Source organism: Bos mutus, chromosome 24 (assembly GCF_027580195.1).
Source record: "Bos mutus isolate GX-2022 chromosome 24, NWIPB_WYAK_1.1, whole genome shotgun sequence".
NCBI classification, from domain to species: domain Eukaryota; kingdom Metazoa; phylum Chordata; class Mammalia; order Artiodactyla; family Bovidae; genus Bos; species Bos mutus.
Genome location: NC_091640.1, coordinates 21,011,751 through 21,033,398, shown reverse-complemented (window position 1 = coordinate 21,033,398; position 21,648 = coordinate 21,011,751). Strand labels below are relative to the sequence as shown.

At 46.9% G+C, this 21,648-nt stretch overlaps 1 protein-coding gene across 5 annotated transcripts in view; it reads left to right on the top strand.

The window, feature by feature from the left end:
• Positions 1 to 21,648, top strand: part of MOCOS (molybdenum cofactor sulfurase) — a 58,619-nt gene that overhangs the window by 5,691 nt on the left and 31,280 nt on the right. For 4 of the 5 annotated variants that reach the window (XM_005889217.3, XM_070361957.1, XM_070361956.1 and 1 more), the window contains exons 2-8: positions 1,534 to 1,623; positions 2,863 to 2,929; positions 4,066 to 4,710; positions 8,753 to 8,829; positions 11,340 to 11,539; positions 18,274 to 18,390; positions 20,058 to 20,519. In XM_005889217.3, coding sequence (XP_005889279.2) covers positions 1,534 to 1,623; positions 2,863 to 2,929; positions 4,066 to 4,710; positions 8,753 to 8,829; positions 11,340 to 11,539; positions 18,274 to 18,390; positions 20,058 to 20,519 — 1,658 coding nt within the window. The remainder of the gene's footprint in view (positions 1 to 1,533; positions 1,624 to 2,862; positions 2,930 to 4,065; positions 4,711 to 8,752; positions 8,830 to 11,339; positions 11,540 to 18,273; positions 18,391 to 20,057; positions 20,520 to 21,648) is intronic. The other variant, XM_070361958.1, reaches the window with a different exon arrangement.

Here is a 21,648-nt window from a genome sequence, read left to right as displayed (position 1 = left end):
ATACATAGACAGTGCTGCACTGAACGTCCTCATTGACAGGCCATTTCACAATTTATAAGGTAGATTTCAGGAGGATGATTACTAGGTCAAGGAGAGTTTGCATTTTGAAAGCATAAGTGACATTGCTAAGTTGCTATTCATAAAGAAGTGGTACCAGTTTTCCCTCCTACAGCCATGTCCCAACGGGCCTGTTTGCCCACACCTCACCCACACAGTGAGTTATCCAGCCTTTTGATCTGGGGCAGTCTGATTGGTAAGGCTTGATATCTTGCTGTCATCTCAATTTGCCTGTCTCTATTTGGGGGAGAGACTGGAAAGGTTTCCTCCATTCCCAGGCATCTCTGAAGCCTTCAGAGCTGTTAAAAGGTTGAAGACTGTGGAAGTCACTGTGGGGAAGCAGAATCAGGGCTGGACAGCCACAGAGGCTGCATGGAAACTCCAGAATAGGGTGTGAATCATAGTGTGAAATAGCTTTGCCATCCTGAATCAGGGACATCTGCTAGGCTCCTCCTCCTTCCCTATGTGGGCTGCTCCTCCAGGTTCAGAAGAGACCTGGTTCATCAGGAAGGCTCTCAGGGCCCTAAGTGTCGATAAGTGCTGAAGTGCAGTTCCTCCACTGCTCATGACTTTGCTTGGATTAAGAATCACGCATCAACAAGGGAGGGTTGGGGAGTGGAGAAGGACTGGCAGTTTGAGATTAGCAGTTGTAAACTGGCTTCCCAGGTGGTGCTAGTGGTAAAGAACCTGCCTGCTAATGCAGGAGACATAAGAGACTCGGTTTGATCCCTGGGTCAGGAAGATCCCCTGGAGGAGGGCATGGCAACCCACTCCAGTATTCTTGCCTGGAGACTCCCATGGACAGAAGAGCCTGGTGGGCTACAGTCCATAGGGTTGCACAGAGTTGGACAAGACTGAAGCAACTTAGAACTCATGCACAAACTATTATATATAGGATGTATAACAGCAAGAGATCAAACCAGTCCATCCTAAAGGAAATCAGTCCTGAATATTCATTGGAAGGACTGATGCTGAAGCTGAAACTCTAATACTCTGGCCACCTGATATGCAGACCTGACTCATTGGAAAAGACCCTGATGCTGGGAAAGATTGAGGGCAGGAGGAGAAGGGGACGACAGAGGATGAGATTGGTTGAATGGCATCACCGACTAGACAGACATGAGTTTGAGCAAGCTCCGGGAGTTGGTGATGGACAAGGAAATTTGGTGTACTGCAGCCCATGGGGTCACAAACAGTTGGACACAACCGAATGACTGAACTGAACTGAAATAGCACGATCCCACTGTATAACACAGGGAACTGTATTCAGTATCCTGTGATAAACCCTAATGGAAAAGAATATGAAAAGAATATTAAAAAAGAAGAAGCACATGTCAAGATGCTGGGCGAATCAGTGTCCTGTTATGTCTAAACACATCAAATGGGCACTGGCCAGGTTCACACAAAGCAGATCTAGATAAAGTGAGTGAAATACCTCTGAAAATAATCGCAGCTTTATTTTGTATTTTCTTTCAGGAACTGTCTATCTTGACCATGCAGGAACCACATTGTTCCCCCAGAGCCAGATTACAAGCTTCATGAAAGATCTCATGGAAAACGTTTATGGTAAAGAAAAATACAGCGTAACTGATTTTTTGCATTGAGCTTCATCCAACTATCAGGTTGGCCAAAAAGTTCATTTGGGTTTTTCTGTCCCACCCTGAACGAACTTTCAGGCCAACCCGATGCATTCAGTTGATATATCTATTGCCTAATAAAATGTCAGATGGACGAGGGAGAAAGTGCTGAATACACAGTGCTGGGCAAGCCCCTCATGAGAGGGGGTCAGGCAAGCACCTAGGGTCAGTCCCATAGCACATGTGCTGCTAGGTAGGAGAGACTGGTTCAGGGATATGCAGGTAACCTCCAGAAGAAGGGGTTGGTGTCAGGGAGGAGGCCTGGGGTACGAAGGTGCTGCATTTGGTGATGGGGTGGCCCTGTGGGGCCAGCGCAGTGCAGAGGATGGGACAGTGGGGAACATGCACTCATTCACTCCATCAGTGTTTATCAAACCGCCCTGGTGTTGGGAGCATCATGTTGTAATGGGAACAAAGTAAATACGTTCCCTGCCTTCGTGGACTGCGGTCTAGGAGAGACAAGACCTCAATCAAGTGATTCCAAATAAATGTAAAAAAAAGAAAAAGTAAAGTAGTGTAACACAGAAATAAAGTAAATTATTAATGGCGTGAGGGGCTGTGACCCAAAGACCCCAGTTCCCCGGGGGGCTTTGTGTGTGCAGAGTGACGGTGAGTCGGCAGTGTGGCTATCAGGGAAAGCTTCTGCAGGAGGGGGCAGATGCTGGAGGAGGAGCAGGAATTCACTCGGAAAAGAGGAGGAGAGGGCATTTCAGGCAGAAGCAGCAGCATGTGCCAGGACCCTGCAGTGGTTTTAGGAACCAGCCCCCAAACAGGGAGGGGAGGAGAGCGGTAGAGATGTGAACAGAGCTGGATAGGTGCGGTATTCAGTTCACTTCTTCCACCTGGTCGGGGTGTGGAATCTACAAAACAGCCCAAAGGACATGGCCCAGAATCTATCCTTATAGCCTGTGGTGAGGAGGAACTTAGTTTAATGGCTCAACTATTATTATTTTGTCTTGCTTGACTGTTTTCCTATCTTTCTGCACTTTTTCACTTCTCTGATTAAATTTACTCTTTGGAGCTCAGGGGAGGCTGGATCATACATTATTATTATTATTATTATTATTTTGCTTAACTTTTTGAGAAACTGAAGGAGAGGGTATTGGAGGAACACACCAGGAGAGACCATGAGTAGTGACCCTGCGGCTTTGTCTTTGTAACCTTCCAGGTAACCCTCACAGCCAGAACATCAGCAGCAAGCTCACCCATGACACGGTGGAACAGGTGCGCTTCAGGTGAGCAAATCGGGGCGCCCACCTGCATGGGTGCCTGTGGGTGGATGGACTTCCTACCAGCTGCCCACGTCCCACAAAGGTGCTGAGTTGGTTTTGGGAAGACCATGTTCAGCTAAATGGCCACACGTGCACGCTGCTAACCACCGGGTCAGAGGTCAGGAAGGTGAGCGTGAGCAGGTGCAGAGCGAGAGCAGATGCCATCACGAGTACAGGCAGGTGCCTCTGAGGTATCCAAGCTGTTGTGTGTGGCTCTGGGCTGGTGCCACCATTCCTGGAGGTCAGAGTGACAAGGAGTGACCCTAGTTCCTAAGTCTTGTTTTCGGGGAGAAGAAAGTGCTTTCTCTGGCTTTTTCCTTTACGTATTTCAGATTTAGACATCTTGGTTTTTTCCGTTTCTCCCCTCCCTTTTACTAATATTTGCACATAACAAATTTTGCAGATAATTTAGGTGGTACCTAAAGATACTTGACTCAACACAATTTCAAATTATTTCCTACTTGAAAGTGACACCTTTTGCTATAGGATTGCCTGTGTTAAAAGCAACTTGAAACAAGTTGATGGCTTAGAACTTATGACAGAGCCAGACACTAAACCAAGAAGTGGTGTTTTCAGTTGAGTTTAAGGTAGTTGTGGATTTTGTCTTATCCACTTGGGGGTGGGGATTTGGGCGGCTGGGTAATTTTGCCAGTTTGCACCTCTTTGCATCTCTTCCCACAGCTTCCTCTGCCCCTGATCTCACTTCACCATTGTGGCCAAGCCTATCTGGTTTTTTTTTTTTTTTTTCCCTAGCTATTAAGATAGAGAGGGGGCTTCCCTGGTGGCCCAGCGGTAAAGAATCTGCCTACAGTGCAGGAGACGCAGAAGATGTGGGTTTGATCCCTGGGTTGGGAAGATTCTCCTGCGGGAGGAAATGGCAACTCATTCCAGTATTCTTGCCTGGAAGCTTCCATAGACAGAGGAGTCTGGTGGGCTACAGTCCATGGGAGTCTCAAAGAGTCAGGCACGACTGAGTGATTGAGCACTCACACATACACACACATGGTGGAGAGACGTCTTATTAAGTAGAAATACAGCTGCCTCTGAGCGTTTAATGCACACGGAGACCGTGGAGTGGCCTGATGCTGTGCTTCTTCCAGGATCCTGGCGCACTTCCACACCTCCCCGGAGGACTATACGGTGATTTTCACCTCCGGGAGCACGGCTGCTCTTAAGCTGGTGGCAGAGGCTTTCCCATGGGTGTCCCCAGGCCCGGAGGGCAGCGGCAGCTGCTTCTGTTACCTCACCGACAGCCACACGTCCGTGGTGGGCATGAGGAAGATCACCGCGGCCATGAACGTCTCTTCCATCCCCGTCAGGCCAGAGGACATGTGGTCGGCCGAGAGACAGGACGCGGCTGCGGCCGGGGACCCCGCCGGCCAGCCTCCGCATCTCTTCTGCTACCCGGCCCAGAGTAACTTTTCTGGAACCAGATACCCGCTGTCCTGGATAGGCGAGGTCAAGTCCGGGCAGAGGCGCCCTGCGAGCCGGCCTGGGAAGTGGTTCGTGCTGCTGGACGCGGCCGCCTTCGTGGGCACCTCGCCTCTGGACCTGTCGGTTCACCAGGCCGACTTTGTCCCCATCTCCTTCTATAAGATCTTTGGCTTCCCCACTGGCCTGGGCGCTCTGCTGGTGAATAACCGTTTGGCTGCTCTGCTGAGGAAAACCTACTTCGGAGGAGGCACGGCCGCTGCGTACCTCGCGGGAGACGACTTCTACGTCCCGAGAGAGTCGGTGGCTGAGAGGTAACCTGGTGATGGGAGCGGATGCTGAGCGTCAGCATGGCGGGGGCCTGGCGCGTTCCACCTGTAGGACTGTGCAAAGGAGGCCACCTGTAGGACTGTGCAAAGGAGGCGGGGGTGGGCTGGAGCTTCCACAGCAGGCCTGTGAAGCCCATGTGTGGGCCTCTCCACAGCTGTTGGGGAGCAAGGGCTTGCTGGTAAGGGCTGTAAGCAGAAGACATAAAGGTCTTCCAGGGGTAAGGAGAGTCAGCACCAGGCCTTTGCCCACAGCACTGACATGAGGAGAAGCTACTGAAGCAGTGACTTTTTTTTATTATAATTTTTATTTTTTTTCAATTATGGAAGTATGATAACTCAGGCTTCCCCGGTGGTTCAGTGGCAAAGAAGCTGCCTGCAATACAGGAGATGTGGGTTCAATCCCTGGGTCAGGAAGATTCCCTGGAGAAGGAAATAGCAACCCCACTCTAGCATGCTTGCCTGTGAAATGCCATGGACAGACACGGTAGCACAATAATAAGAGACTTGGAAAATACAGAACAATGTTACATGTAGTTCCACTGTATATTGCAATTATTTTTTTAGGTAGATAAATTAAGATTTTTTTTTAGTTGGAGTTTCAATATCAAACTCTCAAAAATTAACAGAATGAATATACAGAGAAGTAGAAGGATATAGAAGACCTAAAAAGCACTATGAACCGATTCAAGAAGCACAGCATCCCACTCCAGTATTCTCACATGGAGAATCCCTTGGACAGAGGTGCCTAGCGGGCTATAGTCCATAGGGTTGCAAAGAGTTGGGCACAACTGAAGCGACTTAGCACGAAGGCATACAATTTTTGCACAACAGTAGGATACAAATTCTATTCAGTTCCCATAGACTGTAAACTTGGAGATACTGAAACATATCCAAAGACATAAAACAAGGTGCTGAAGCAGCGATTTAAGAATTTGGTACCATTTGGCACAACTGTGCACACGTGTTGACAGCATGGCTGTATTTCAGCAGCTAGAATCAGCTCAGCTTGGTATCTGGTCAGCAGGAGGAGTCGGTCAAATGAGAGACTACCAGATTCAGGAGCGCTGCTAACAGCAGTCTCTATGAGCACTCCCCACCCCGGGGAGCAGTGACCAGGGAGGTTTCAGGGCTCGCAGCTCCTTGCCTGGGTTTGGTGGTCTGTGTGTCTTTCTCAGGGTGCAGGGGAAGGTGGAGTGGGTGGTGTCCAGGAATCTCCCAGATGGCAAAGGCTGGGGCATGAAGATTGAAGGTATGAGCAGGTGGAAATGGCAGCCGATCCAGGCTTTGGCAGGGACCAACAGCGGGTGGTGGCCAGGTACCATGAGGTGGGGCCAGGACCTGGTCACTGTGCTGGGGCCTGAGAAGCCCACAGGGCCTGAATGGGAAGGGGGTTCAGATCCCCCACAGACCCAGGTCAGACTGGAGGGTCCTGCAGGAAGGGGCGTGGCCTCGGCAGTAAGGTCATAGCCCAGAGTGTAGGTCTCGGAGCTGGACTGCTGGGAGGTGGCTCCCCTGCTACCCGCCGTGGGAACTGGGGCCTGTGATTTGACCTCTGCCCCTCATGTTTGTCCTATAAAGTGCATCTCTTAGAGGGTACAGTTCTTTAACACGAATATAGGTGAAGCATCAAGACTGAGTTGGCATCAATACGTTATGAAGCTATCCGATGTCTCTTTTATTTAGAACTTCTCCATTGACGGGCAGTTCTAAAAACAGGAATGCTAATGTAAAATCTCTTGAATCCAAGTGTGATAGTGTAGCATGTAATGTAACCAAGTGAAAAGAATGACAGGCACACCATGTAAATTAAAGGCAGAACGAAATAGCAACCGAAATTTTATTAAGCCAATAGGGGCACCTGAAGGTGAGGAGGAACAGGGCTGCTCGTTACAGGCGGGGCGTGGGTGTGGGTGCGCTGCCTCTTACAGTCTGGGTGAATTGCCTTCTAGCAGGTGCTGCACCAAGATTCCCAGACAGCTGAATGTATTTATTTACCATTAGAAGTCTCATTTTGGGAGTTTCCCTGGTGGTCCTCTGGTTAGGACTTGGTACTTTTACTTTGGTGGCCTGGGTTCAATCCCTGGTCAAGGGACTAAGATCCTGCAAGTGGGATCTTAGTGGCAAAAAAAAAAAAAGTCTCATTTTTTTCCTTCTAAGCCTAGATTAGCACGCACGAGATTTAATACCCAATCCAAATGTTTCTTGAGCATGTACCTAGACCATGCTCTTTTAACAGAATATTTGTGTATTTATTTGTTTGCTTGGCTGCACCGGGTCTAAGTTGTGGTATGTGAACTCTTAGTTGAGGCATGTGGGATTTTAGCTCCCTGATCAGGGATAGAACCTGGATTCCCTGCATTGGGAGTGTGGAGTCTTAGCCACTGGACCGCCAGGGAAGTCCCATGTTCTTAATCTTTTTCTATTTCATAACCCAATGAAAACAACTTTTGATGGAAACATAAAACCTCCCTTTTCTCCTGAGTCTATTAAATTTTGATCAATAAATATTTATTATTGATCAATTAATAGCTGAAGTTATTATTGCCTAATCATGTTTAATTTATTAAAGACTTTATTTATTATATGGTCAATTAAATATCAATTGATTCACTGTTAATTTGGTATGTTTATTAATTACCATTTGTTTTATAAGAAAATTCGCATTGTGGTAATGATATTTTGAGCAACTCTTATCCCTAGAGTATTAAAACACAAAGCATGATATTTCCATTGAAAGCTTCAACTTGCATAAGGCTGCTATTTGTCACCACTTCCCTGGTAGCTCAGCTGGTAAAGAATCTGCCTGCAATGCAGGAGACCCTGGTTCAATCCCTGGGTTGGGAAGATCTCCTGGAGAAGGGAATGGCAACCCACTCCAGTATTCTTGCCTGGGGAATTCCATGAACAGAGGAGCCTGGCAGGCCCCAGTCCATGGGATGCTTGCTGGAAACTCCTTGCTGTCCCCAGTCTTTCCCTTGCTAATGCAGCAGCCAGTGGCATCTTATCAAAACCCAGGCCCCATCCACACAGTCACTGTCTCTGCTCAGAGCCCTCCAGCCACTCGTCTGACCCAGGGTGAAGTTCTCTGACTTGCCCTCCGAGCGCTGCCAGGCCCACTGATCTTCTTCCTGTTCCAGATCTACCTGCTCAGGGCTTTCTGCTGCATCCCTCCTTGGAATGCTGTTTCCCTTTGAAACTGTGAACTTAGCTGTTTCAAAAATGAGCAGTTTCCCTTGCTCCCTTACTTTCACTCTGCCTCTGCTTGAGTGATCTTCCTCGGAGAGGACCTGCCCTGACCGTCTCATCTAAAGCAGCCGCCAGCCCTTCAGTGCACTTGTCACCCCTGGCTTGTGCTTATTTGGCTTCCCTGTGTGCTTGCTGTTTGTCGTTCCTTATTTCAGTGCCCTTAGAAGGATGGAAGCCCTGTGAAGGCAGGAATCCTACTTGTTATGTTCACCGCTGTATCCTTAGCAACCAGAACAGTGCCTGGCATGCAGTCCATGGACAATAAAGATTTGATGAGGATTTTGTCTAAATGAGCCATTAAAAAAAAAGTAAATATAATGAACAGCTTGGTAACAGGAAGTTTACTGAGAGCCTTCTAATAACTGTAGTCCTGTAGACTTTGGAGCGATAGACTCTTATTAAGAACCTTGTGGCTACACAATGGATCTTACTGAATCAACACCCTGTCAAGGGGTGCTGTCTTGGGGGTCAAGGGCAGCATGGTAGGAGCCACAGCACTTGAGGTTTTGTCAAGTCTGAAGTCTTCCGAGGTTCTGACTATCTTTCAGGGCCTCTCATCATCACTGTCAGACATAAGCTGCGGAACAGGTCAGGGACAGAGGTAGCCTGCGTGTCTTGGTGTGACAGCCATCTGTCTTGAGGCGGGAGGGGAGACAGCGTATAAGGCAGCAGAGGCAAAGTCTCTGTAGACCAGAGGCACAAAGCCCTGGTGTTACATACATGAAATGCACACGGAGGCTTTGGTCACAGCTTGACCTTGTCCCTCTCCCCACTGTTGCAGGTTTGAAGATGGCACCATCTCCTTTCTTGACGTGATAGCACTAAAACATGGATTTGATGCCCTAGAGCGCCTCACAGGTCAGTGGACGTCTTTTTTTTTTTGGTTCTACCAGATCTTAGTTGCAGCACGTGGGATCTTTAGCATGTTAGCACTTAGTTGCGACATGCAGGATCTAGTTCCCAGACCAGGGATTGAACCCGGGCCCCCTGCACTGGGAATGTGAAGTCTTAGCCACTGTCCCCTCAATGGACATCTCTATCCATGTGGCGTTTGCTCCTGTTGCCGGTGTTCTTGAAGGGAGCCCTGGCACGGATGGGATCCAGATAAGGAGAGAGTCTGTGCGAGAGATGAGCAACCGGCAGCTCTGCACTGACTCGGGTGGAGCCGATTCTGAACAACTTCCAGAAATGATTTTGCAGCAAGAGCAAGAGACTGGACCTTTCTCTCTCTCTCTCTCTCTCTCTCTTTTTGGTGGGTTAAAAATATTTTAAGAATAGAGACTTTCCAAATCCTGAGATTAGTAACCTCATAGAAGCAGAGGAGCCATCCTTGGTCCCTGCACTGGGAATGCTTACAGATCCTGAGAACTTATAAAGCTCTTAGTTTGCTGGGTCTTCCCACAGGGGAGCCTTGTGATGAGCCCACTTTGCCCACAAAGGAGCTTATACTCAGAGAGATTAGATGTCTTCCCTAGGGCCAGGGAACCTGGGAGGGCTCGGGTTTAAACCCACGCAATCCTAATGCCTTACCCGAGTCCCCAGATGTGGTCTCTGCTGCTGGCCTTTGCAGTGACACGTGCTTTCTTTCCCGACAAGAGCTTGGGGTGCATGAGCAGGTGGGGGCATTCCCCATAGTCTGACACACAGACGGGTGCACATCCGGTCTTGTGGGGTTGACACGGGGTACAGGCTGGAAGAAGCTCTGGTGAGCCGGGCCTCCACCCCCTGCTATGCTGCTGTCGCTCCTTTCAGAGGCTGAGCTTCCAGGTCGGGGCAGCATTGCTTGTCCTGTCCAGAAGGGGATGGAGTTGTGGTGAGCCAGGGGCTTGGCATGGTAGTTAGGCAGCCCTTTCTCTCTCTGTCTCTCTCTTGTCAAAATAACGTAACCCTTAGGTCCTCAGCCTAATCCGAGCACTACAAACAGAACTTGTGGAAGGGTTGTCCTGACAGTAATGCAGGCTGGTGAGCGGGCATCACCCTGACAAAGCGGAGACCGTGAAAACAGACAGTGAGAAACAGGCACTTTTTCAAGGCAAGATGCTAACGAGGTGTCCGAGCTACAAGTGACAGAGTCTGACAGGTCTGGGGTACCTCTGAAAGCAGATTGACAGTGTCAACTCCGCAATAAGGCAGACCCTGAGTTTTCCTTACTTAATTGCTCTTTTTTAGAAAAAATTGTGGTGAAATCTATGTAATATGAGTGGCGTCAGTTTAGCCATTTTAAAGTATTTATAGTTCAGTGGCATTAAGTGTATTCACACTGTAGAGCAATCATCACCACTGTCCATGTCCAGGACTTTTTAATCATCCCAAACTTAAAAAACAGTATCTCCCCAATTTCCCCTCCCCATCCCATAGTACCTCTATTCTTTCTGTTTCTATGAATTTGCATATTTTAGGCACCAGACATAAAAGGGATAATATGATATTTGTCCTTTTGTGCCTGACTTATTTTACTTAGCATAATATTTTCAGAGTTCATCCATGGAATAGCAAGTATCCTTAGCTGCTTTGCATAGTATTAAAATGATTTAAACACTCACCAAAAAACAGCAAAAAAGAAATATGTTTAAAGACAAAATTATACATTTTTGCAGTCTGTTACAAAAGAGTCTAAATTAGCTGAATGCTTAAGTAACATTTGTTTTTTTTTTTATTTTGAAAAGGAAGATGATAGCACTTTCTATGGAAAAATTCCACAGAAGCAGTAGTGGTAAACTGTCATTCGGTACCGATGACCTAAACATTTATTGTGTGGGCAGTACCATACTCTGTTTACAAGTAGAGTAAGTTCTCTACATACGAACCTTCACATTGCGAACTTTCAAAGATTCGAACATGCATTCTTGTGTCTAGTCACCTACGTTAGTTCACGTGTCTGGCGTATATTTTCATGTGCGTGCACCCTCTACGAGTGGTTGTACTTTTGTGTACTCTGCTGTATTATAAGGTATAGAGTGTGATGGTACAGTGTCTTTATTTCAAGACCAGGATGTCTGGAAACAGACATAAAAACAGCAGTGATGTAGCTGGCACTACTGTACTTTTCAAGGTGCTGTACTGGAAGATTAAACATGTTTTCTTTTTGTGTCTGTTTCTTACGTATTACTTGTGTGAAAAGTATTAAAAACCTATGTAGGTACAGTTCTATACAGCCGATCACAGGCTACCTTTGTTGGACTTACGAACAAGTTGGACTTAAAAACGCACTTCCGGGATGGAACTCATTTGTGTGTAGAGGATTTACTGTGTTTAAAATCATTAATATGAGGTCCAAGTTTGCCAGTAATGATCTCATGTTCTTAAAACTGAGACTGAATTTTCCATCACGTTCATGCTTCCCTTTCACCCCCGTTCGCTGCTCTGAGGTGGGATGGAGAGCATCCGGCAGCACACGTTTACCCTGGCTCAGTACACCTACACTGCCTTGTCTTCCCTGCGGTACCCCAACGGAGCCCCTGTCGTGCAGATTTACAGTGACTCTGACTTCAGCAGCCCGGAGGTGCAGGGTCCGGTCATCAGCTTCAACGTGCTCGATGACCATGGGAACGTCGTTGGTTACTCCCAGGTGGGTTTTCTTTTCATCCTGCTAATCTGTTCATTTCAGCATCTACAATCATTAGTTGTCTCTTGGGTGAGTTGATTGTGAAGATATTGGCCCTCCCCATCCCTCACCCATCACTTACACAGCAGCAGAAGCAGCCCAGTGTCATTCAGAAACAGGCAATTTTAAATGTTTTTGAGGGGTGGTGTAAAACACACTGGGGCCAGAGGTTTGCCTTCTCAAATACGTTATTCTGGGTAGTTGGTACAATAAGTTTCCTTCTTTTTTTTAAATATATTTTATTTTTTAACTTTACAATATTGTATTGGTTTTGCCATATATCAAAATGAACCCGCCACAGGTGTACATGTGTTCCCCATCCTGAACCCTCCTCCCTCCTCCCTCCCCATGCCATCCCTCTGGGTCGTCCCAGTGCACCAGCCCCAAGCATCCAGTATCGTGCATCGAACCCGGACTGGCGACTCGTTTCATATATGATATTATACATGTTTCAATGCCATTCTCCCAAATCGTCCCACCCTCTCCCTCTCCCACAGAGTCCAAAAGACTGTTCTACACATCAGTGTCTCTTCTTGAATCTAAAATAAGTGTATTTTTGAGGGTGTGGAGGAGGGCAGGCTGAGGACTCTGAAATGTGCTGTGGCAAGCATGATGCTGAGCTCAGGTTGGGCTGCTCCTCACTGAAAAGTCAATGAAGCGGGGGCAAGCGTCAGTAGAAAGGAAAGTCATTGAGTCAGAAAAGCTGGAGTCTAGGGAGATAGTGGATTCATGTCTGGAGACTAACTCCAAAGATTCTGCTCAGTCATGACTATTTTTAACAGGAAAATGGGGAAAAAAAACAAGTTAATCATTAAGGTAAGAGGTCAGGTTCTTTGTCATGTCTCACCGTGTGTAGACCTGCTGATGTCTCCTGATCTTCTTTTGGATACTGTCTGGCCTGCATGGTCCTCCTGCAGATTGCCAAGGGGAGCTGGGGGTATAGAGTCAATCATTCTTTAACTATGTAATTCTTCCTTCTTACTTCTTTTAATCCTGAAAAGGGATCAACTGGTTAGGCCAGGCATTGTGTACATTCAGTAGAGCGTAAGTCAGGAGTTAAGTTAAATGTTACCTCGTGATCTCATTTTTATAATTAAGGTCTGAGGAAAACAGAGATGAACAAATCGAAGAGGGGCAAAAGAACTGCTTACAAATTCCCACTCTCAGGGATCATTCCCTATCTATGGGAATAGGGACAAAAGTCTGTCTTCTGTAATTGCTTCACACTGAGAAAGGGTGTCTCAGTCTTAGGGTGAAAGATGTCCACGTGGGTCTGAGGCATCTCTTTGCTGACCATTTTAGTTGCCAGCTTACCTATGTGGGCAGAGCAAGCTACAGTTATTCTAATGCCAACAAAGACATAGATTATTATGAGCAATAATGTTAATTCCATTCTTTCATCAAACACTGAGTCTGTGACTCTGTTGTCCTACTCATTGACTGACTGAGCCTGCTCTTTTGTGACTCTTGGAGGCCTGGGAGATTTCAGTTTTTCTGCAAACAAGAGGCAGGGGACATAGAGGAGCCTTTGTACTTGGGTTGGGGCAGGGAATCGGTTCCAGGCAGAATGGTGAAAGAATCACCCATTTGCCCAGAGAAGCAAAGAGTAAGATTTCCCCAAGAAGAGGGAGCTGCCCATCTTGGTGTCTACCTGACTTCACTGGGACCCTCATTCCCTGAGGTCTCACACAGGGGTTTCTCCCTTGTGCGTCTATAGAGGAAGCTCATCCCATGAGTGGGGGTCATAGCTGGGGCATGGCCAGCTGTGTCAGCTCAGGAGAATCCTGGGTTTGCCTGGTCTTTGTCACGTGTGGGAATTCCACAGAGATTCAGAGGATCTTTGGAAACATTACACGGCATCATGGCTGGGTCTGGCTGTCTCTTTTTCAGGGGATTTGTGAAGGAATTGCACCTCCTGTGAAAAGCTTTTGAGTACCTGTTTTTGATATCCAGGCCTCCTCATTTCAGTGGTGCCTCATTGGGTGACATCAGTGACTCATGGACATGAGTTTGGGCAAGCTCTGGAAGTTGGTAATGGACAGGGAAGCCTGGTGTGCTGCAGTTCATAGGGTCACAGAGAGTCAGACGTGACTGAGCAACTGAACAAACACAAGCACCTCCTCATTTCATTTTCCCCTCTGGTGGAAGTCAGTCTACCCAGTTTTTAAGTGGGTGGGTTCAGATTCAGGCTGCCTTGTACTGGCTCTCTGAGCTTGGGTGAGGTAATGTAAGCTCCCCAAGTCTCTGTGAAATGAGGTAAGAATGTACCCTGATGACAGTTTGTCATGAGGATTGAATGAGATACAATATATAGCTCCTTAGTGTCGGGCTGGCATGAAGCAAGTGCCCCATTGTACTGGGAATATAGCTCTCATCCTGTTCCAGCAGCCAGCTCCTTCACCCAGCTGGGCACTGGCCAAGCCTCTGTGGGATTCCAAAGGTCTCAGGGTGAGAAAAGATGAAGTTGTGATGAGAAAGTAGAATGGAGGGCAACTGTGGCCAAAACAGCCTCTTCCACCCACATGCTTTTCTGGGTGGGGTCCCTGTCTTTTCCCCTTGAGCCTTGGCGGGTCTGTGACTCACATTCAACAGCATGCCTCCAAAGGTGACACCGCTTGGCTTTGGAGGCTACAGAAAAGCCCATGCAGCGTCAGCATTGCTTCCTGGGGCATCCGCTTTCGGAGCCTCAGGTTACTGTGGAAGGAGGTATACCCTGAGCAGCCATGCTGTGAGGAAGCCAGAAGCAAGCATGTTGGTGACTGTCCTGGTTTGAGCGAGGCCAGACCTGTCTTTGAGAAACTGAACCTCAAGGGAATTCTAACCCCAGGCATGTCACTCCCAGCCTTCTAGTCTTGCCAAATGAGATCAGCCATCTCTGGGCCCTTCTGAATATCTGAGGCCCTGTAGCCATGAGCACAATACAATGGTTGTTGTTTTATGCCATGGTGTCTGGGTGGCTCATTTTGTGGCTGTGGCAGCTGGAATAGTGCATATGCACTGTGTCTGGGAGAGGGGTGAGCATAGGGGACTTATAATTCATCTTGGCGAGAGCTGGGGTCAGGGAGGGAGGAGCTTTCCTAGGGGCTGTCCCTTGAGTGGAGGTCACCTGACCCTGGAGGTGGAGTTGGCCAGACCCAGTGGGGCCGCCAGGCCTCACCACAGAGAGCAGGGAATCCCTGGGTTTCATCAGCAGAAATGGCTTCTTCACACTCTGACAGTCCCGGAGCGATGGCTAAAGTGCCGACAGTGTGGTCTCCGCAAAGGCATGTGGGAGGCACTGCTGTTGTGCCCGCCCCGCAGGGCAGCCAGGCGGACCTGTGCGTGGTGACCTGTGTCTGCAGACGCAGGTCTCTGGCCACCCTGCATGTTCTTCCCAGGAAGAAAAGTCTCTAAGCCTTGCCCAGCCGGGCAGTTGTGTTTGTTTCCTCAAATGCAATTAGAGGACTTCCTTGAGTTTAGCCTGAGTCACCAGGGCTAAGGACCCTCACTGGGCCCCCAGGCCTTTGGGGGCATGGAACCCTGGACCCACAAACAGAGGAACTGGCACAAACATCCCTCGGAACCCTGGACCCACAAACAGAGGAACTGGCACAAACATCCCTCGTGCCAGCTCACCTTTGAGCCTTGTGAGCAAGAATCACCTGTCCAGCTTCCAGAGGAGAGGAAAAAGACTTGGAACTTCTGGATTGAATTGCAGTTCTGTGATTGAACCCAAAGTCTAAGATATTATGAAAAGCAAATCGGTAGCATGCGGTGTCAACACAGTAATGTTTGTAGTCTGGGCTGGGAGCCGAGACGGGGCTCCTATGAGTGGTAGCTCTGCTAAGGCCTGCTCTGGGATCGGGGCACATGGTCCTGGTCTGTCTTGCCTAAGGACACTGAGGAGCTGCCCCACGTCCCAGCCACACTCAGATTTTATTCTTGTGAATTTCACTTGAAACCTGTGGGGTCTTTTTTTTCAAAAATTAATTCCTTAAAATTCTTTTTTTTTAACACGTGAGATCAAATTGATGTATAACATTGTATTAGTTTTAGGTGTACAACACAGTAATTCTATATATGTATACGTTGGGAAATGATTTCTACAAGTTTAGTTAACATCTGTCACCACACATGGTTATAAAAATTTTTTTCTTGTGATGACAACTTTTAAGGTTTACTCTCTTAGCAACTTTCAAGTATATAATATGCCATTGTTAACTATAGTCACCACGCTATATGTTACAACCCCAGGACTTATTTATCTGTACAAGTTTGTATCTTTTGATGACCTTCACCACCCCCTACCCTCCCTTGCCCCTGGCAACCACCGATCTGTTCTCAGAATTTTTATTTGATTCCATGTGTGGGATCACACAGTATTTGTCTTTGTCTGACTTACGTCTTACATATTGCATTATGACTGAGCAAAATGCCCTCAAGGTTCATCCTTGTCACAAACGGCAGGATTTCCTTTTTTTATAGCTGAACAATATTTCACTGTTTTGTTTATATACATCACATTTTCTTTATCCATTAATCCTTTGATGGATGCTTAAATTGTTTTCATGTCAGCAGTAAACATGGGAGTACAGATCTCTTTTCAAGAGAATGATTTCATTTCCTTCAGGTAAATGCAGCAATTAGTCCTACTTTAAATTTTTGAAGGATTCCTGTACATTTTTCCATAGTTGCTGTGCGCATTCCCACCAACAGTGAACCAACGTTCCCTTTTCTCCATGTTCTCCCCAACTCTTGTTATTTGTTGTCTTTCTGATGATAGCCTTTCTAACAGGTGTGACGTTACATGCTAGATACTAGATATTTGAGAGGTGGTATCTTATTTTAGTTTTAACTTACATTTGCCTAATGACTAGTGATGTTGAGCATGTGTTCATGCACCTGTTGGCATTTGTATGTCTTCTTTGGAAAAATGTCGATACAGATTTTCAGCTCATTTAAGAAACCAGATTATTTTAAATGTGAGCTCTCAACTTGGAATTTGGTGTAATATTTTTCACTTTTCGCAGGCATATATCTATTACCCAACTCAATTCAGTTCAGTCACTCAGTCGTGTCCAACTCTTTGCGACCCCATGAATCACAGCATGCCAGGCCTCCTTGTCCATCACCAACTCCTGGAGTTCACCCAAACTCATGTGCATCGAGGGTGATGTCATCCAGCCATCTCATCCTCTGTCTTCCCCTTCTCCTCCTGCCCCCAATCCATCCCAGCATCAGAGTCTTTTCCAATGAGTTAACTCTTCACATGAGGTGGCCAAAGTATTGGAGTTTCAGCTTCAGCATCAGTCCTTCCAATGAACATCCAGGACTGGTCTCCTTTAGGATGGACTGGTTGGATCTCCTTGCAGTCCAAGGGACTCTCACGAGTCTTCTTCAACACCACGGTTCAAAAGCATCAATTCTTCGGCGCTCAGCTTTCTTCACAGTCCAACTCTCACATCCATACATGACTACTGGAACAACCATAGCCTTGCCTAGACGGACCTTTGTTGGTAAAGTAATATCTCTGCTTTTGAATATGCTATCTAGGTTGGTCATAACTTTCCTTCCAAGGAGTAAGCGTCTTTTAATTTCATGGTTGCAATCACCATCTGCAGTGATTTTGGAGCCCCAAAAAATAAAGTCTGACACTGTTTCCACTGTTTCCCCATCTATTTGCCAGGAAGTGATGGGACCAGATGCCATGATCTTCGTTTTCTGAATGTTGAGCTTTAAGCCAACTTTTTCACTCTCCACTTCCACTTTCATCAAGAGGCTTTTTAGTTCCTCTTTACTTTCTGCCATAAGGGTGGTGTCATCTGCATGTCTGAGATTATTGATATTTCTCCCAGCATTCTTGATTCCAGCTTGTGCTTCTTCCAGCCCAGCGTTTCTCATAATGTACTCTGCATATAAGTTAAATAAGCAGGGTGACAATATACAGCCTTGACGTACTCCTTTTCCTATTTGGAACCAATCTGTTGTTCCATGTCCAGTTCTAACTGTTGCTTCCTGATCTGCACACAGGTTTCTCAAGAGGCAGGTCAGGTGGTCTGGTATTCCCATCTCTTGAAGAATTTTCCACAGTTTATTGTGATCCACACAGTCAAAGGCTTTGGCATAGTCAATAAAGCAGAAATAGATGTTTTTCTGGAACTCTTTTGCTTTTTCCATGATCCAGCGGATGTTGGCAACTTGATCTCTGGTTCCTCTGCCTTTTCTAAAACCAGCTTGAACATCTGCAAGTTCACGGTTCACGTATTGCTGAAGCCTGGCTTGGAGAATTTTAAGCATTACTTTACTAGCGTGTGAGATGAGTGCAATTGTGCAGTAGTTTGAGCATTCTTTGGCATTGCCTTTCTTTGGGATTGGAATGAAAACTGACCTTTTCTAGTCCTGTGGCCACTGCTGAGTTTTCCAAATTTGCTGGCATATTGAGTGCAGCACTTTCACAGCATCATCTTTCAGGATTTGAAATACCTCAACTGGAATTACCCAACGGGATAAGCTTTAATTATCAGTAATATTTTATAAAATGTATTTAGTAAACCCATGATGGATCATAGCACTTTAGAGAAAAATTCCAAGCTCATATTTTCATTTTACTGTTAGGAAAGAGAGACCCAAATATGGAACCTGAAACTCTTTTCAGTCCAGGCAGTCAGAGTAAAACTGGACACTCCTAACCCTAGTTCTGTGTCATATTAAACCCATAGGTGGATAAAATGGCCAGCCTTCACAACATCCATGTGCGAACCGGCTGCTTCTGTAACACTGGGGCCTGCCAGAGGCACCTGGGGATAAGTGATGAGATGGTGAAGAAGCATCTTCAGGTTGGTACTGGACCCTCTGGCCCGAACGCTGGCCAGCAAGACCCAATGCTAATGCCTCATCTTCACCAGAGGCTGGATCCGTGTCTGGAGTGGGGGCTGGTCTTCAGGTTCATTTCTCTGAGCCCACCCTGTGAACGTGCAAAGAAAAAAGGGTCAACAAAATTAGCAAATGCTTCAAGATAGTGACTCTATGCCAGGCGTTTTTTAGTTTGAGGGCAAAAATTTAAAGGCAGTAGAGGACTTTTTTTTTTTTTTTTTTAATTCAGAAGATGACTTTTAACAGAGGACAAGCCAATGTGAAAATGTGCTCATACATGCAGAGGGTCCTTAACTCATTTAGTCCTGCCAGAGTGAAATCTGCAAGCTAAGAAGTCGCTCATCCTTTGGCAGAGTGAGGAGAGGAACTTTTCCAGCGGGCTTCTGCATTTCTCAGGTCCCCACCCTTCCTGCCATGGCTTCCCTGGTGGCTCAGAGGTTAAAGCGTCTGCCTCCAATGTGGGAGACCCCGGTTCAATCCCTGGTTCAGGAAGACCCCCTGGAGAAGGAATTGGCAACCCACTCCAGTGTTCTTGCCTGGAGAATCCCATGGACGGAGGAGCCTGGTAGGCTACAGTCCACAGGGTTGCAAAGAGTCGGACAAGACTGAGTGACTTCACTTTCTTTCACCCTTCCTGCCACTTCCCTGAGGTGTGGTTTGTCACTTCAAGGTACATTTTATTTTGAACCATTTCATAAGACTAGTTTGAGTGGCAAAAAGCCTTATTTATATCAGAATAGTTTATAAATTGTTTCTTTTGGCTGCCACTAAATAATGAATATATTAGATCCCAACCAACAATGAACTGTGTTCTGCTTAAAAAGAGAGAGGGAGTCTTAGAACACAAATGAATGGAATTCCAGATATAATATTGAACCTGAGGAATGCCATGGATCCATCTCTTTGGATATCTGACTTGGGTTCAGCTCTGGGGAGGTAGGCCGCTGGAGCAGTGATCAATACCAGGCAGCAGGGCTTGGAGAGGCTTGGGGACTTCTTGCTTTTCTTTCCCCACTTCCCGGCCAGGCATTAAGTACTGCCTTTGGCTTTCATTATGGGCTTGGGCCAGTCGTTCCTTGGGGCAGCATCTCTGTTTTGCCCTTTTGTCAAAAGGCGGCTGCAAAGGATACAGGCCTCCCTTCGATCCTGAGAGAGTCTAAAAGGCATGGCCAGCAAGCTATCCTCCCCCTTCAGCCCTGGGTAGGCCAAGGAGCTGACCCATCTGTGCTTCTGAAACTCCGGTCTGTATTGATGCCCCTGTGGGTCAGCATTGTGTATATGGCTCTGGTTAATGCTTTATGTGAACAATTGCTTTTAAACTTAAAAAAAAAATTTATTTATTTATATTGAAATATAGTTGATTTACAGTGTTGTGTCTTTTAAACGTTTTAATGGCCCCTTGGGATTGGTATAGGTCCCCATCCACAGTGAGCCACGTGGTGGCCAGAGAGGGAGTCAGGGCCCTGGGTTTTCGGAACTATGCCTGAGGCATGCAGCTCTTCTTAGTGTTGCAGTTCTGTTTTCCTGGGTGCATTTTATCTTCTATTATCAATAAACGTTGTTTTACAGAATGGTTTCTGGTCCATCCGTGAGGCATATTCTCTCTGGCTGACTTGTTTCTTTCTCCTAGGCTGGTCATGTCTGCGGAGACGATGTGGACCTCATAGACGGGCAGCCGACGGGCTCTGTGAGGATTTCTTTTGGATACATGTCTACGCTTGAGGATGCCCAGGCCTTCCTCAGGTTCGTCATAGCAACCCGACTGCACTCGTCTCATGGCCAGCCTCTCCCTCTGGCCACCCCGGGGGAGGCTGGAGCCCCGCCAGAAGACAGTGAGGCTCAGAACGCCGTGCCTGCCACCCGCGCCAGAGGTAGCTCCTCACCTCAGGAAGACACTTCCCCACACTCCGGGGTTTGGAACAACTCACCCACCGCTGTGGACGCAGAGGGTCTGTGTCCGCCCCTGCTGGAGGCCACTGGAACCCAGCAGACCACTTCAGAGAAAGCTGCTGATGTCCCAGATGGGGACCTCAGGTCACACGTCATCACCAACCTTTTCCTCTACCCAATCAAGTCCTGTGCAGCGTTTGAGGTAAGGGTTTCAGTGGCAGCTAAAGAGATTGCTTCTTTTGTGTTTATTTTTTAATATTTTTTGATAAAGCAAAGAAAAAAAGTTCAGGAAGTGAAGGGAAGCATGCAGAAAATCAAACCTTCAGTACCTGCAGCACCCAAGCTCAGTGGTTACAGTTCCCAGGCTCTGGAGCACAGACTGAGTAGTTGTGACCCATGGGTTCAGTGGCTTTGCAGCATGTGGGATTTTCTCGGACCCGTGTCCCCCGGGTTGGTAGCAGGTTCTTTTTTTTTTTTTGGATCTTGAATATATTTTTTTTAATTTTATTTTATTTTTAAACTTTACAGTATTGTATTGGTTTTGCCAACATCGAAATGAATCTGCCACAGGTATACATGTGTTCCCCATCCTGAACCCTCCTCCCTCCTCCCTCCCCATACCATCCTCTGGGTCGTCCCAGTGCACCAGCCCCAAGCATCCAGTATCGTGCATCGAACCTGGACTGGCGACTCGTTCTATATATGATATTATACGTATTTCAATGCCATTCTCCCAAATCATCCCACCCTCTCCCTCTCCCACAGAGTCCAAAAGACTGTTCTATACATCAGTGTCTCTTTTGCTGTCTCGTATACAGGGTTATTGTTATCATCTTTCTAAATTCCATATATATGTATTAGTATACTGTATTGGTGTTTTTTCTTTCTGGCTTACTTCACTCTGTATAATAGGCTCCAGTTTCATCCATCTCATTAGGATTGATTCAAATGTATTCTTTTTAATGGCTGAGTAATACTCCATTGTGTATATGTACCACAGCTTTCTTATCCATTCATCTGCTGATGGGCATCTAGGTTGCTTCCATGTCCTGGCTATTATAAACAGTGCTGCGATGAACATTGGGGTACACGTGTCTCTTTCAATTCTGGTTTCCTCAGTGTGTATGCCCAGCAGTGGGATTGCTGGATCATAAGGCAGTTCTATTTCCAGTTTCTTAAGGAACCTCCACACTGTTCTCCATAGTGGCCGTACTAGTCTGCATTCCCACCAACAGTGTAAGAGGGTTCCCTTTTCTCCACACCCTCTCCAGCATTTATTGCTTGTAGACTTTTGGATCGCAGCCATTCTGACTGGCATGAAATGGTACCCC